The sequence below is a fragment of the Macaca mulatta genome, chromosome 9, assembly GCF_049350105.2.
Source record: "Macaca mulatta isolate MMU2019108-1 chromosome 9, T2T-MMU8v2.0, whole genome shotgun sequence".
Taxonomy (NCBI): domain Eukaryota; kingdom Metazoa; phylum Chordata; class Mammalia; order Primates; family Cercopithecidae; genus Macaca; species Macaca mulatta.
In genome coordinates, this window is record NC_133414.1 from 81,619,373 (window position 1) to 81,632,358 (window position 12,986).

General features: G+C 39.4%; 1 protein-coding gene across 6 annotated transcripts in view; it reads right to left on the reverse strand.

Moving 5' to 3' along the window:
• MYPN (myopalladin) overlaps positions 1 to 12,986 on the reverse strand; it is a 124,728-nt gene that overhangs the window by 65,686 nt on the left and 46,056 nt on the right. For all 6 annotated transcript variants that reach the window (XM_015147514.3, XM_028826596.2, XM_077946703.1 and 3 more), the window contains 2 exons: positions 3,162 to 3,337; positions 763 to 814 (listed from right to left, as the gene is read on the reverse strand). In XM_015147514.3, coding sequence (XP_015003000.3) covers positions 763 to 814; positions 3,162 to 3,337 — 228 coding nt within the window. The remainder of the gene's footprint in view (positions 1 to 762; positions 815 to 3,161; positions 3,338 to 12,986) is intronic.

The window sequence follows — 12,986 nt, forward strand, 5'->3', positions numbered from 1 at the left end:
AATCCTAGCAAAGTGAATAGCTTGAATGAAGGAGTGAAGAGGAACTATACATGACTTGGGTGAGATGTTAACAATGTAGACTGCCTGAGGTGGGGAAGGGAGGAGGGGATAGAAAAACTTGGTTGATGCTCTACTGAATAAGGCTTTGTATGTACGCCATGTTAAGATTTTTTTTAAATGTTGCTGCTTGTTTCGTGTTTGATTTTTGTATTCTCATAGATAATAATCTTTTTCTGAGTCAGGAAAATAATAGGATCAGAATCTTGATCTCTTTTAGAGAATAACTGGTTGTAGTTTGGACACTGTAAAACAGAGAAAAAGGCAGAAGCAGACAGAAAGCCCTCTAAGGAGGTGGTTGGCATAAAAGGCAGGAGAGAAGGAGGAGTTGACTCAAGGCCATGAGAATGATAAAGGAAGGGGGTCAAAGAGGGATCATTTACTCTGGTTATGAATGTTCATATCTGCACAAAAGCTAGAAGCAACTTATCATTTCAAGGTAGGCATACACAAAGGATTTCTGTCCTTAAAGAGCTCATCCTCTGTAGGGAGTAAATTGGAAAGATTCAAATTAATCTGCTAGGCAAGACTTAAGCAAAAGTAGGGTCTTCTTCAAATCCACTCAATTTGTTTATTTATTCATTTAATTTTGTGGTCAAACCCTGGAGCCGCCCTCCTTAAGTTCTAGTAACCAATTAATAGCTCTTTTTAAGCTATTAATTGATCTGAGGATGCTAAAGCTATAAGACAGAAAATCAGAATTACCGATTCATCTCTTCCTTGTTAGGGTCCCCTTCTGAGTCAGAAGAAGAAACCCCTGGAAAAATAAAAACAAGACACAAGATTGTTAAGATGATAATTTCTTAAATTGGTTCCTAAACACGACATAAGATTTTTAAGATGATAATTTGTTTACCTGATTCCTAGATATCTGAATACCTACAGAATCTTAGAAATGAACTCAGTGATTCCCTACAGTAACACCCAACTTAACAAACGAGGAAATAGGCCCTAAGAAGTTGAAGGAATTGCTCAAGGTCACATGTCTAGTTAGTGCTAGTGTTCAAATTAACTGACTCAACTTCTTTTTTTTTTTTCTTTTTTTCTTTTTTGAGAGAGTCTCACTCTGTCACCCAGGCTGGAGTGCAGTGGCGCCATCTCGGCTCACTGCAAGCTCCGCCTCCCGGGTTCACGCCATTCTCCTGCCTCAGCCTCCGGAGTAGCTGTGACCACAGGTGCCCCCCACCATGCCCGGCTAATTTTTTTTTGTATTTTCAGTAGAGACGGGGTTTCACCATGTTAGCCAGGATGGTCTCGATCTCCTGATCTCGTGATCTGCCCGCTTCGGCCTCCCAAAGTGCTGGGATTACAGATGTGAGCCACCGCGCTCGGCCACTGACCCAACTTCTAAGTGTTCTTGTATGTAAAGCACCTGCTGGTGCCTTTGGCCTAACAGAGCAGTATTTGCAGACATTCTCTGGTGTTCATAAGTCCTCTTGCTCTTGGCCTACACAGATTGAATATAAGAAGGGATTACACTGGTTTCCAAACACTGTAGGTGTAGGTGGATCCTCTTCCGTTCAGTCTAATATTAACGAGTCATCCTTCATCGTGAGAGAGGGGGTGTTTAAAGTCTTTTTGCCACAAAGAAAAAACAAAAACAAAAACCCAGCAATTGAATCTCAGCACTGTTAGCAGAGCTTTGATCCTGGATTTACTTCTCAAGATAGTGCATTCCACGAAGATATAACACAGCTAAATCTGGAGGTATTTATTGGACTCCAAAAATGTGAGGATAAAAACACATACACATACAACACATTTCTATTCATGTATTTATTCAAAAAATGTTTACCAAATACTCACTATGTGTACTTGGTAGTATGTAAGTACGTTGTACAAATACATATTGGAGATGTAAATAAGTCCTGGCCTTACAATCTAGTTGATAAATGGGCATCTATACCATAATAATATGTTTAAATGCTAAAACCAAGGCATACATAAAGTATTATTGGTTTAAAAAAAAAGGTGCTAAAGAATGATCTGCAGACAAAATTCAGAGGATAAGATAAAATAGGAGCACAAATTTAGGTAGATACAAAGGAGCATAAGTTGATTTTTTTCACCTCAAATTAATCATATAAACTTGATGCCAATGTAAACGCCTTTCCAGTGTTCCCAAATGATATCCATGCATCTACCCTTGACTCCCTGCAGTATATTCTCAAACAGCAGCCAGAGTGACTGTTAAGTCAGATCGTCCAGGTGCAGTGACTCACACCTATAATCCCAGCACTTTGGGAGGCTGAGGTGGGCGGATCACTTGAGGTGAGGAGTTTGAGACCAGCCTGGCCAGTATGATGAAACCCCATCTCTACTAAAAATACAAAAATTAGCCAGGTGTGGTGGCACACGCTTGTAATCCCAGCTACTTGGGAGGCTGAGGCACAAGAATCATTTGAACCCAGGAGGCGGAAGTTGCAGTGGGCCGAGATTGTGTCACTGCACTCCAGCCTGGGCAGTAGAGTGAGACTCCGTCTAAAAAACAAAACAAAACAAAAAAACTAAGCTCATGTTATGTCTTTGCTCAGAATGCTCCAGAACTTCTCATCTACCTCAGGGTCAAAACCAAAGTTCCTGTAATGACCTACAAGGACTTTTGTGGTCTGCTTACCTCCCTCCTTCCACTTCCACCCCGTCTTACCTTTCGAGCTCATCTTCAGTTACTTTCTTGCTCACTCCACCCTGGCCACATTGGCTCATCTCTGTACCTTAAGACAAGCACACTCCTACCCTCAGGGCCACTGTACTTGCTGGTTTTTCTGCCTAGAGTAAATTTCTCTCAAAGGACCTTGTGGCTCATTCCCCACCCCTCCACCTCCCACATTCACACATGCGCTATTCCCATCTCTTTTTCTTGCTTTTTATTTCTTTCACAGTGTTTATATAAACCTATCATATCATATATTTTATTTGTTTATCTTGTTTATTTTCTGTCTTTCCCATCATGTAATGTAAATCATCAGTAAATGAGCCTAAGCGTTTTTGTCTACTTGGTTCACTGCTGTATCCTCATTGCCTAGAATAGCGTGTGGTAGAGGAGGCCCTCAATAACTATTTATTTAGTATAACTAAATGTCTTACTATTAAGTGTCATATACCTTCTATATAAATCTCAGCAGAAGTTGAATCTGTCCCATAGATGTTAGAAGCAAAGCAGGAATAGCGTCCTGTGTCCTCTTCAAAGGCTTCTGCAATGGTCAGTGAGTGCAGATTTCCTGCCTGGACGATGTGAATGTCTGGGGAATTTTCAAGCTCCTTGCCTTCACAGTACCACCTGCAGGGAAAAGAATATGGTCATTGGACATGACCCAAATGCGAGACAGTAACATTGACAGCTCCAGATATTCTCTTAAATGAGCTTCATTTAAAGTCAGAACCAACAACGAAAAACCCCCATCATTATAACATTATTTTTTTATAACAGTGAGAAGAGTTGGCAGTATTCAAACTGCATTGATACCACACTCAGGAAATTAGAAAGTAGCTTCAGTTAAGAATGGTACAACTGAGAAAACTGGTGAGAAAGCCGGAACAGCCAAGTACAAAGATCGGGGTCTTTGATGCGGAACTTGGCTTCTCCTAAAATGACTTTCTGATTCCTATCATATGCATTAAGTGCTACATTAGCTTATGTAGAGAGAATGTAAAAGATAATACAAGTTCGTAAAGTTGAGGACACTCATTTCTTTCTATTAAGTTTCATCTGACCTAACTAAATGAAAATTAATTTGTTCTGTTACTTGAACCATCAGAGTAAGGAGGAGGGGCCATATTCTCCCAGGAGTGGCCCAACTCTGGCAAATAACCCAAGTTAAATATGTTTCTATAGGTTACTATATTTTCTTTCAATTCTATATCCTTGAAGTTAGAAATTTATATTACAGCCTAGTTTTCTGGCCAAAGTTTACCAAAAATACTATATAAAATAATGTTTAAAATGTAGAGGTGCATAATAAGAGAAATGGACATTAAAATTAAATGGAAATTCCATTCTTCATGTAGAAGATTGGCAAAAGTCTAAATGTTTGACCACTCTTATGCATTGCTAGTGTGAATGGCATAAACCCTATGAAAGAAGTCTGCCAATACTGCCAGAATTACAGATGCAAATATCCTTGGACCCAACAATCCCACTTGTGGGAATCTTGTACAGATCCACTTGCATACGTACAAAATGACGAATGTATAGGCTACTCATTCAAACAGCAAAACATTGTAAACGATTCAGGCATTCATCCTTAGGGGACTGATGCCGCCACACAACGGAGCACTATGCTGCTCTAAAAAGAAGATGAGAATGATTACTGTGTACTAACATGGAAAGAATCCCAAGATATATAATTGAATTTTAACAGTAAGGTGCAAAAGAGTGCATATAGGGTGCTAGCCTTGTGTGAGAAATGGGGTTTACGGGTTGCATTATGTCATCCTGCCATAGATATGTGGAAGTTCTACCCCACCCCCATACTTGTGAATATGACCTTACGGGGGACAAGAAATAAGATATGTTCATGTTGTTTGCATTTGCAGAAAGAAAATTGGAAAGAATAAAATGCAAATCATAAGCGGCTATTAGGGGCAAAGGGAAACAAGATGGATAAGGACAGATAGGAGTGAGATGGCTCAATGTACCTTTTTTTTTTTTTTTTTTTTTGAGATGGAGTCTCACTCTGTCACCCAGGCTGGAGTGCAATGGCGCGATCTCAGCTCACTGCAACCTCTGCCTCTTGGGTTCAAGCGATTCTCCTGCCTCAGCCTCCCGAGTAGCTGGGATTGCAGGCGCCTGCAACCATGCCCAGCTAATTTTTGTATTTTTAATAGAGATGGGGTTTCGCCATTTAGGCCAGGTTGGTCTCGAACTCCTGACCTCATGATCCGCCCACTTCGGCCTCCTGAAGTGCTGGGATTACAGGTGTGAGCCACCACGCCTGGCCTGGCTCAATGTACCCTTTTACATTTTTTCATTTTTTGAAATAATAACTGTTAATCAATTTAATAAAAAGTAATTAACTGGGAGGTATAATAACTACTAAGTATCAAAAATTAAGTAGCCCTGGCAGTTGCTAATCTTTCCTGTAATTTAGATCTAACCACTCAGTGCTGAAATCCGTCTTCTCCCTCCTACCATTTATACAGCAAGATTCTTTTTTTTTTTTTTGAGACCGAGTCTCGCTCTGTCACCAGGTTAGAGTGTAGTGGTCCGAACTCTGCTCACCGCAACCTCCGCCTCCTGGGTTCAAGCGATTCTTCTGCCTCAGCCTCCTGAGTAGCAGGGAGTACAGGTGCACACTGCACACCACCACGCCCAGCTAATTTTTGTATTTTTAGTAGAAACAGGGTTTCACCATGTTGACCAGAATGGTCTCGATCTCTTGACCTTGTGATCTACCCGCCTCAGCCTCCCAAAGTGCTGGGATTACAGGCATGAGCCACCACACCCGGCCTTTTTTGTTTTGTTGGGGGAGGGGGGGAATGGTCTCACTCTGTTGCCCTGAAGTGCAGTGGCATGATCATGGCTCACTCCAGCCTCAACCTCCCCGGACTCAGGTGATCCTCCCACCTCAGCCTTCCAAGTAGCTGGGAGCACAGGCACGTGCTGCCACACCTGGCTAATTTTTGTATTTTTAGTAGATATGGGTTTTGCTATGTTGCCCAGGCTGGTCTTGAACTCCTGGGCTCAAGCAATTCATCTGCCTTGGCCTTCCAAAGTGCTGGGATTATAGGAATGAGTCACCACACACATCTTGCCTTTAGGTGAAGGCAAGATTCTAAAGCACACTGAAGAAAACTCACCTGTTCAACTACTTCCCAACAGTCAAGCTATTCTTTATTATTCCATGAATATGTCATGGTCACGCCCCAACATTCAAGTCTGCCCATGTTTTTTCTCTCTGAGATTCTCTTTTTCTGCCTTTCAGCTACTACAAATATTCTGCTCAGATATCACCTCCTCCACAAAGCTATATTTTACTATCAATTCTGAATAATTGTTATGTTTTCTAACTTCACCTAAAAAAAAACCATATACTATGTCATGCAAATACTTGATTACACACTCTTTTATTATTTTCATCAAACTTCTGCTCAGATATCACCTCCTCCACAAAGCTATATTTTACTATCAATTCTGAATAATTGTTATGTTTTCTAACTTCACCTAAAAAAATAAACATATACTATGTCATGCAAATACTTGATTACACACTCTTTTATTATTTTCTATTTTGAAAATGTGTCCAGTTTCCTAGGTTGTAAATTCTTTGAAGGTAAAGACAGTGTCTTAGATGCTCTTGTAAGCATCCACAGTGCCTACCATAGTTTTCTATATACTCTCTCCTTTGGCCTTCTTATCCATCCTATACTTTCAATTATTACCTCTATTTGGGACAACATCCAAATTTGCCTTTCCAGCTCTGATTTCTGGACCACATCTCCCATCACTCTTCCCTTCACTACGTTCCAACCACATTGATCTTTTGATTCTGTGAACACATAAGCTTTTCCCCACTTTGGAATTTTGGTACTTCCTGAAACCCTCCTCCCCCAGATCTTTACAAAGATAGGTCCTTCTCATGAGTCAGATCTCAGCTGAAATGTTGCCTTCTCAGAGAGGCCTTCCCTGACCCTCTTCCCAATATAGCCCCCTTATCCTCAGTCACTCTAGCACATTACCCTCTTTTGTTGTCTTCATAACATTTATTACTATCTGAAATTGTCTTATATACTTGTTTATTTTGTTGTGGTTTGCTCCCTTCACTAGACTGCAAAGTGCACGAGAGGACCATATTGGTCTTATTCACCACTACAATGCCAGCACCTACAATAGCGCCCTGGAACATGGTAGGAACTCAGAAAATAAGTGTTTGATGGGTTTGTCGAAAGATTGAATGATGAAAAAAATTCATAGTTAATATTTTCTAAGCATTTGTTATTTACTTCATCAAGTTCTATGGCAACCTTTGATTTCTGTTGTGGCAGCAGCAGTACATAGAGCTGCTGAAATGGGTTCATAAATCTCCCAAAGCATAAAACTACCAAGACCACAAGGAGCTTGTACAAACAAATCCTCAGAGCATGTGCAGCTCCAAATTCAAATACTGGATGTCCGATTAAACATGACATATGGATCACATATATTTATCTTTACTATCCTCCTGAAATGCCCCCAAAATGAGAATAAAATAATTTTTTAAAGGTACAAAACCGTAAGGACAAAAAGAATGGAAGGGGAGACAATAGCAGACCTAAGACTTCAAAACGCTTGGAAGGTGGAAAGAAGGTTGAGGAGCCAGGAGATCTGAGAAATGTGGAAACCAAGTGCCCACTTGGGGATATTAGTGAAAGAAGCAGCCAATTTGTGCAGCAGAACCCCAGAAAGTTTTGGGATTTGGAGACACAAGGCTGCTGACAATGGGGGAAGAGATACAGAGCTTACAACAGGGAGGTTGGTTACAAATTTGGAAAATGAGCTTTTAGATCTCCCCACTAGGTCACCTCTCCTTTTCTGAGCCATTAGTGAATGTCCCAAAATGAAAGCTGAGTTGCAGGCTGAACCAGCAGCTGCTCCATGTTGGAGCAGGAGGAAGGGCTTCTAAAGGGATTTCTCTAGGGAAAAACATGGTCCTTATGGATCACCTAAGACTGCATGGAAGAGAATATTTAGGAGAAGTTACACAAATCTGTTGGTGAATTAAGACAAATTTGCAATAGAAAAACAGAACTAAGTGTTAAAAAAAATAGTGTCATCCACTTTAAGGTCAAAATAAAGAGTTGTATGAGCAAAGAAACATTCACTTTACCCTACCAGGCTTGGTAGTGAACAATACTTAGGTAGTAACAGGATGGTAAGCAGTTTTCTAAACCACAGTGTGATGATTATAATGAAGTGATAAAGAAAGGAGCAAGGGGAATGCTAGTGTAAGGGGTGCTAACCCTTCATCTTGCAGAATAGGAAGTCAGCAGAAATAGCTAACATCAGCAAACCAAGCAAGCAATAGCGGTAGAAGCATATCACAGTGGTTCTGAAGGTGTAGCTCACTTTCTGTGAAGACAGAACCAGTTTTATAAAATACAAAGATATTATTTGCCTTTTCATTGTGTTAACATTTACACTGATGATGCAAAAGCCACTGTGGGTCTAACTGCTGGTGCTTTAGCAACACAAATTAAAGCACTGTTGCAAAACTGATTAGTGGTTATTGCATTTACCACCACACTTGCAGTTTAAAAAAAGAAAGAAGAAAGAAAAAGAGGCCAGGTGCGGTGGGTGGCTCACGCCTGTAATCCTAGCATTTTGGGAGGCTGAGGCGGGTGGATCACCTGAGGTCAGGAGTTCGAGACCAGCCTGACCAACATGGAAAAAACCCAACTCTACTAAAAATACAAAAATTAGCTAGGCGTGGTGGCGCACACCTGTAATCCCAGCTGCTCAGGAGACTGAGGAAGGAGAATCGCTTGAACCCAGGAGGCACGGAGGTTGCAATGAGCCAAAATCACGGCACTGCACCCCAGCCTGCACTACGTGAGAGAGACTCCACCACCAAAAAAAAAAAAAAAAAAAAGAAAGAAAAAGAAAAATTCCATTTCACCAAAAAATGTCCTTGATGAAGCAGTAAAAATCATTACTTTTATTAATCTCCACCTTGAGACCATGTGTTCTTAATATTTGGGTGGTAAAATGAGAAGAATTAATAGCATAAGTATTAATAGCATAAAAATCTGTTGCATATGGAAGAACACTTGTGTGATGTTGACATTAAGGGTTGAACTAACTGCTTAATGCATGAAACAATATTTTAACTTGAAAGAACAAATGATAGACAAATTGTGGTTATTCAAACTTCGGTATTCAGCAGACATTTTCTCAAAAATGAAGGAAGTAAACCTGACATTTCAAGTAAAAAAAAAACCTGACTGTATTTGTTGGAATGAAAAAATCTGAGGTTTCAAGGGAAAATTAGAAGTTTGGAAAACTTGTATCCTCCACGGTAAGTTTATGGTTTTCCAATACTTAAATAATTTTTTATGAAATCAGTGATGATATTAACAAATGTGATTTTAAAATATTATATAATAAAATGTATCACCTTTTGGAAGATCTGCATTACTCATTTTCCTGATGACCAATGCATGATATTATCCATTCAAAGTTCAAGACAGACCAGTAGGTTTCAGTACAGCAGAGTGCAAAAGTTTATTGGTGTGGTTTCAGATTTCACATTGCAACGAATCTTTCAAAAACGACTGCTAGTTAATTTTAATATAGTATCAAATAAGAATAGCCACAATTTCCTGAAAAGACTATTAAAATACTCCTCCTGTTTCTGACTACAAAACTGTGTAAGGTTGGATTTTTAAAAATTTACTTCAACCCAAACAACATAATACAACAAACTAGATGCAGAAGCCAATGTGAGGATCCAGCTGTCTTCCATTAAACCAGATATTAAAGAGATAGGCAAACATTGAAAAACAATGCTACTCTTCTCACTAAATGGTTTTTTGTTCGTTTTGGCAAATGCAGTTATTTTTTATAACATTTTTTGTTAACATGTTTATTATTACTATTTAAAAATGAATAAACAAATATTTAAAATATTTTTTCAGTTTTAAATTCTAATATGATAAATAAATAAAATATTACAATTCACATAAAACTTCCTTTGGGCCTCATTGATTTTTAGGATTGTAAAGGGATCCTGAGAACAAAAAGTTTGAACCACTGTCATGTTATTTAGAAGCTAGCGGTAAATAAACAGAAAATTGCAAAAAAGTGTTGAAAATGGTCTGTTCTTTAATAACATTTGGCTTTTAAAGCAATGTAACTCTATTAATTTGATAAAACAAATATCAATAGCTATTTCAAAACTAATACTTTCCATTATACAAACATTATAGGATTATTTAAATTCTTTAGAGAACATTTCTCGTCCTTACCAAAATGAGAGTGGAAACATCTATGAGCAATTGGATAGCCAGAAGGAGATAAATGGAATGATTCAAATGCCCAAACTCTCTGTCAGAAGTGTTTTTGTCCTTACTCAGATGGCCAGGATGGCCTCAGCAGGCCTAAAAAAACAATCCGTAACCGTCACTCTGACTTTAACAGCATGACCCACTCAGAAATTAGGCAGGGATCAGGCTGGCTTCTGAAAAGGTATTAAATTTACCCAGCTATGCTGAAGACTTTTGAGGGTCAGGGGGAACCATACTCTTAAACCTCCATCCATGTTAGGGAATGCTTTCATAGAAATGGCCTGACTGGCAGCATGTTTTTAGAACGCCAAATCCTCATGACACTTACAGAATGGCAGTAGATGCCAGGCATGATTCATGGCTCAATGGAAATGAGTCAATGATCGGGATAAATAGGGCAGGTCCAGATGGTTAAAGAAAAGGACCCACCTTTCATGCACAAGGATGGCTTGCCAGATCTGCTCATTTGGCTAGCTAGCAAGCCTAGGAAGAAAGAAGGAAGACACTGAAGAGACACATTTTTCAGATTTAACTGGACTTTTGACTGCGTGTCACCATTCTGCTGTGAGGTTACTATTTCTTCTAAAATATGGCTTGGATAAATATTATGACTCATTGTTTTAGCACATTAACAACTTCTAAACGTAATTTGAATGTGTTATTCTGACTCACCAGTAATAACGCTTGTTAAAAGAATGATTACTCAGAGTCTTTCTTTAACCATGCCCCAGCCCTTCCAAAGTCTCTATCCCAACTTCTGTTATTCCCTCTCCTAACACCCTGTTCTTTTCCTTTCTGGAACCTTTATATATTTTATAATTATATATTTATTTGTAGTTTTATTTGTTTTAATGTTTCTCTTCCTTACTGGACAATAAACACAAGGGCAGAAATTATCTCGTTTGTTTTGTTTACCTCTGTCTATCTCACACCTAGCACAGTGTATGGTACGTTTCAGCTGCTCAAAACATATTTGTTGTATGAATGTTAACTGAATGAACTCAGTTAGGGTCATTATAGCCTCAAGTTTTTTTCGTTTTCATTTTTTCAAGAAGGCCTGGGCACTAGAAAAGGACTTTCCTTTAATTGTCTTTGCCCAGCTTCATTTAACAATGCTTGACCTCTTAAGTGAAGAATGTGGGGCCTAAAACACAGCCAAAAAGTAGTACATTTACTTACATTTCCAGCTCTTTCCAAGCATCAAAGCAACTCTTCTTCATATACAGAGTGCAACTGGAGTATATTGGACAATAAGATAATAATAGACGTCTAAAAAAGTTATGTAGAATTTTGTGACACAATTTGTATGTCCTGTTTGACTGCTACTGAGTTAGTAAACTTAAGTCTTCATGTCCATGTTCCACTCATGGGAGGGTATGGTGTAAGCGGGAGGATATGTCTATGTTTTAAGTGTTCTTAAAATTTATTGAGTTCTGGCCGGTCATGGTGGCTCACGCCTGTAATCCCAGCACTTTGGGAGGCTGAGGCAGGCAGATCACTTGAGGTCAGGAGTTCGAGACCAGCCTGGCCAACATGGCGAAATCCCCATCTCTACTAAAAATACAAAAATTAGCCAGGCGTGGTAGTGCATGCCTGTAATCCCAGCTACTCGGGAGGCTGAGGTGCGAGAATCACTTGAACCCGGGAGACAAAGGTTGCCGTGAGCCAAGATGGCGCCACTGGACTCCAGCCTAGGTGAAGGAGTGAGACTCTGTCTCAGAAAATAAATCAATAAAACAAAGTAAAATGAAACAATTTATTGAGTTATTCCAGGCAGAAACTTCTTGGTAACTTAAGAAAAGCATAAATAGGTAGTGGCTAATACCAAGACATCAATACCACCCCTTACCACATATCCTATTTTAGATATAACAAAACAGAGGATGAATAAATGTGAAGATGAAAACAGTTCCTAAAATAGTTTTTTTTAAACGTTAAATTACTTTGAGGAGGGGTGACTAGAAAATTTTTATTGTCTCCTTCTAGAAATCTTTCTTTTTCTTTGTCTCATAGTACTTATTACTAAATTGCTATGTAATTTACTTATTTATTACATATAATATTTATCTGTTCTCCTTCACCTCATCTAGAATGTAATATGGCAGGAAACTTTGCTTTACTTACTGATGAATCCCAAGTATCTGGAATAGTCCCTGATAGTAGTGAGACTAGTAGGGAGTGCTGAATGAATTGTTATTGAATGAATGAACAAATGAACATCTTGAATTTTTTAGTTTTGTTGTTATTGTTAATTCAATGTACTTGAATTTTTGCATGTTACATAGTTTGAAGAATGGTTTCTTCCCTTCCTCTGTTTGCTAGGTTAGCTCTTTCTTTTAGAGTAAATTATTCTATTTCTTCAATTTAGAGCCTCTCATGGTGTTGACTTCTTAGCTTTTTGAAAATCTTGCTTTTTTGTGGAGGTTGGCTCTGATTACAGGGGGATATTTTTAGTGATTGCTGGGGAGGAGCACTGTAATTTCAGGTAGGCATGTACTGTGTACCAGTAGCTCCTCAGTCCTCCCGCCTATCTGGGACGCTGCCCTGCTTGTCCAGCACACATTTGCTGCTCTGGCTTCTGTGTAAATTGGCAGTGCTTGTGGCTCAAGCAGGGGAAGCAGGAGGCACTGACCTACACAGCTGCTCTGAATGTAGCTCCCAGATTAATCACCCTGACCGCCCTGGGCCCCCTCTCACTTATTGTATCTTTTGCCCCTGAGCCTGGAGCATGTCCAGAGAGCTCCTTACTCTGCAACAGTCTTCTCTAGGATATAATTTGGGCTTTGGGTTCTCTTGTCAATCAGGTTCCATCTGCTTAGAGGCAGATTTACCATGAAGCCAGTGAAGCTTCAGGGTTCCTCACCTACCCTTCCAAAGCCCTATACCTAATTGCATATTTACAATTTGTATTATTTATCTTAAAGGGGACTTCCCAAACTGTGTACACT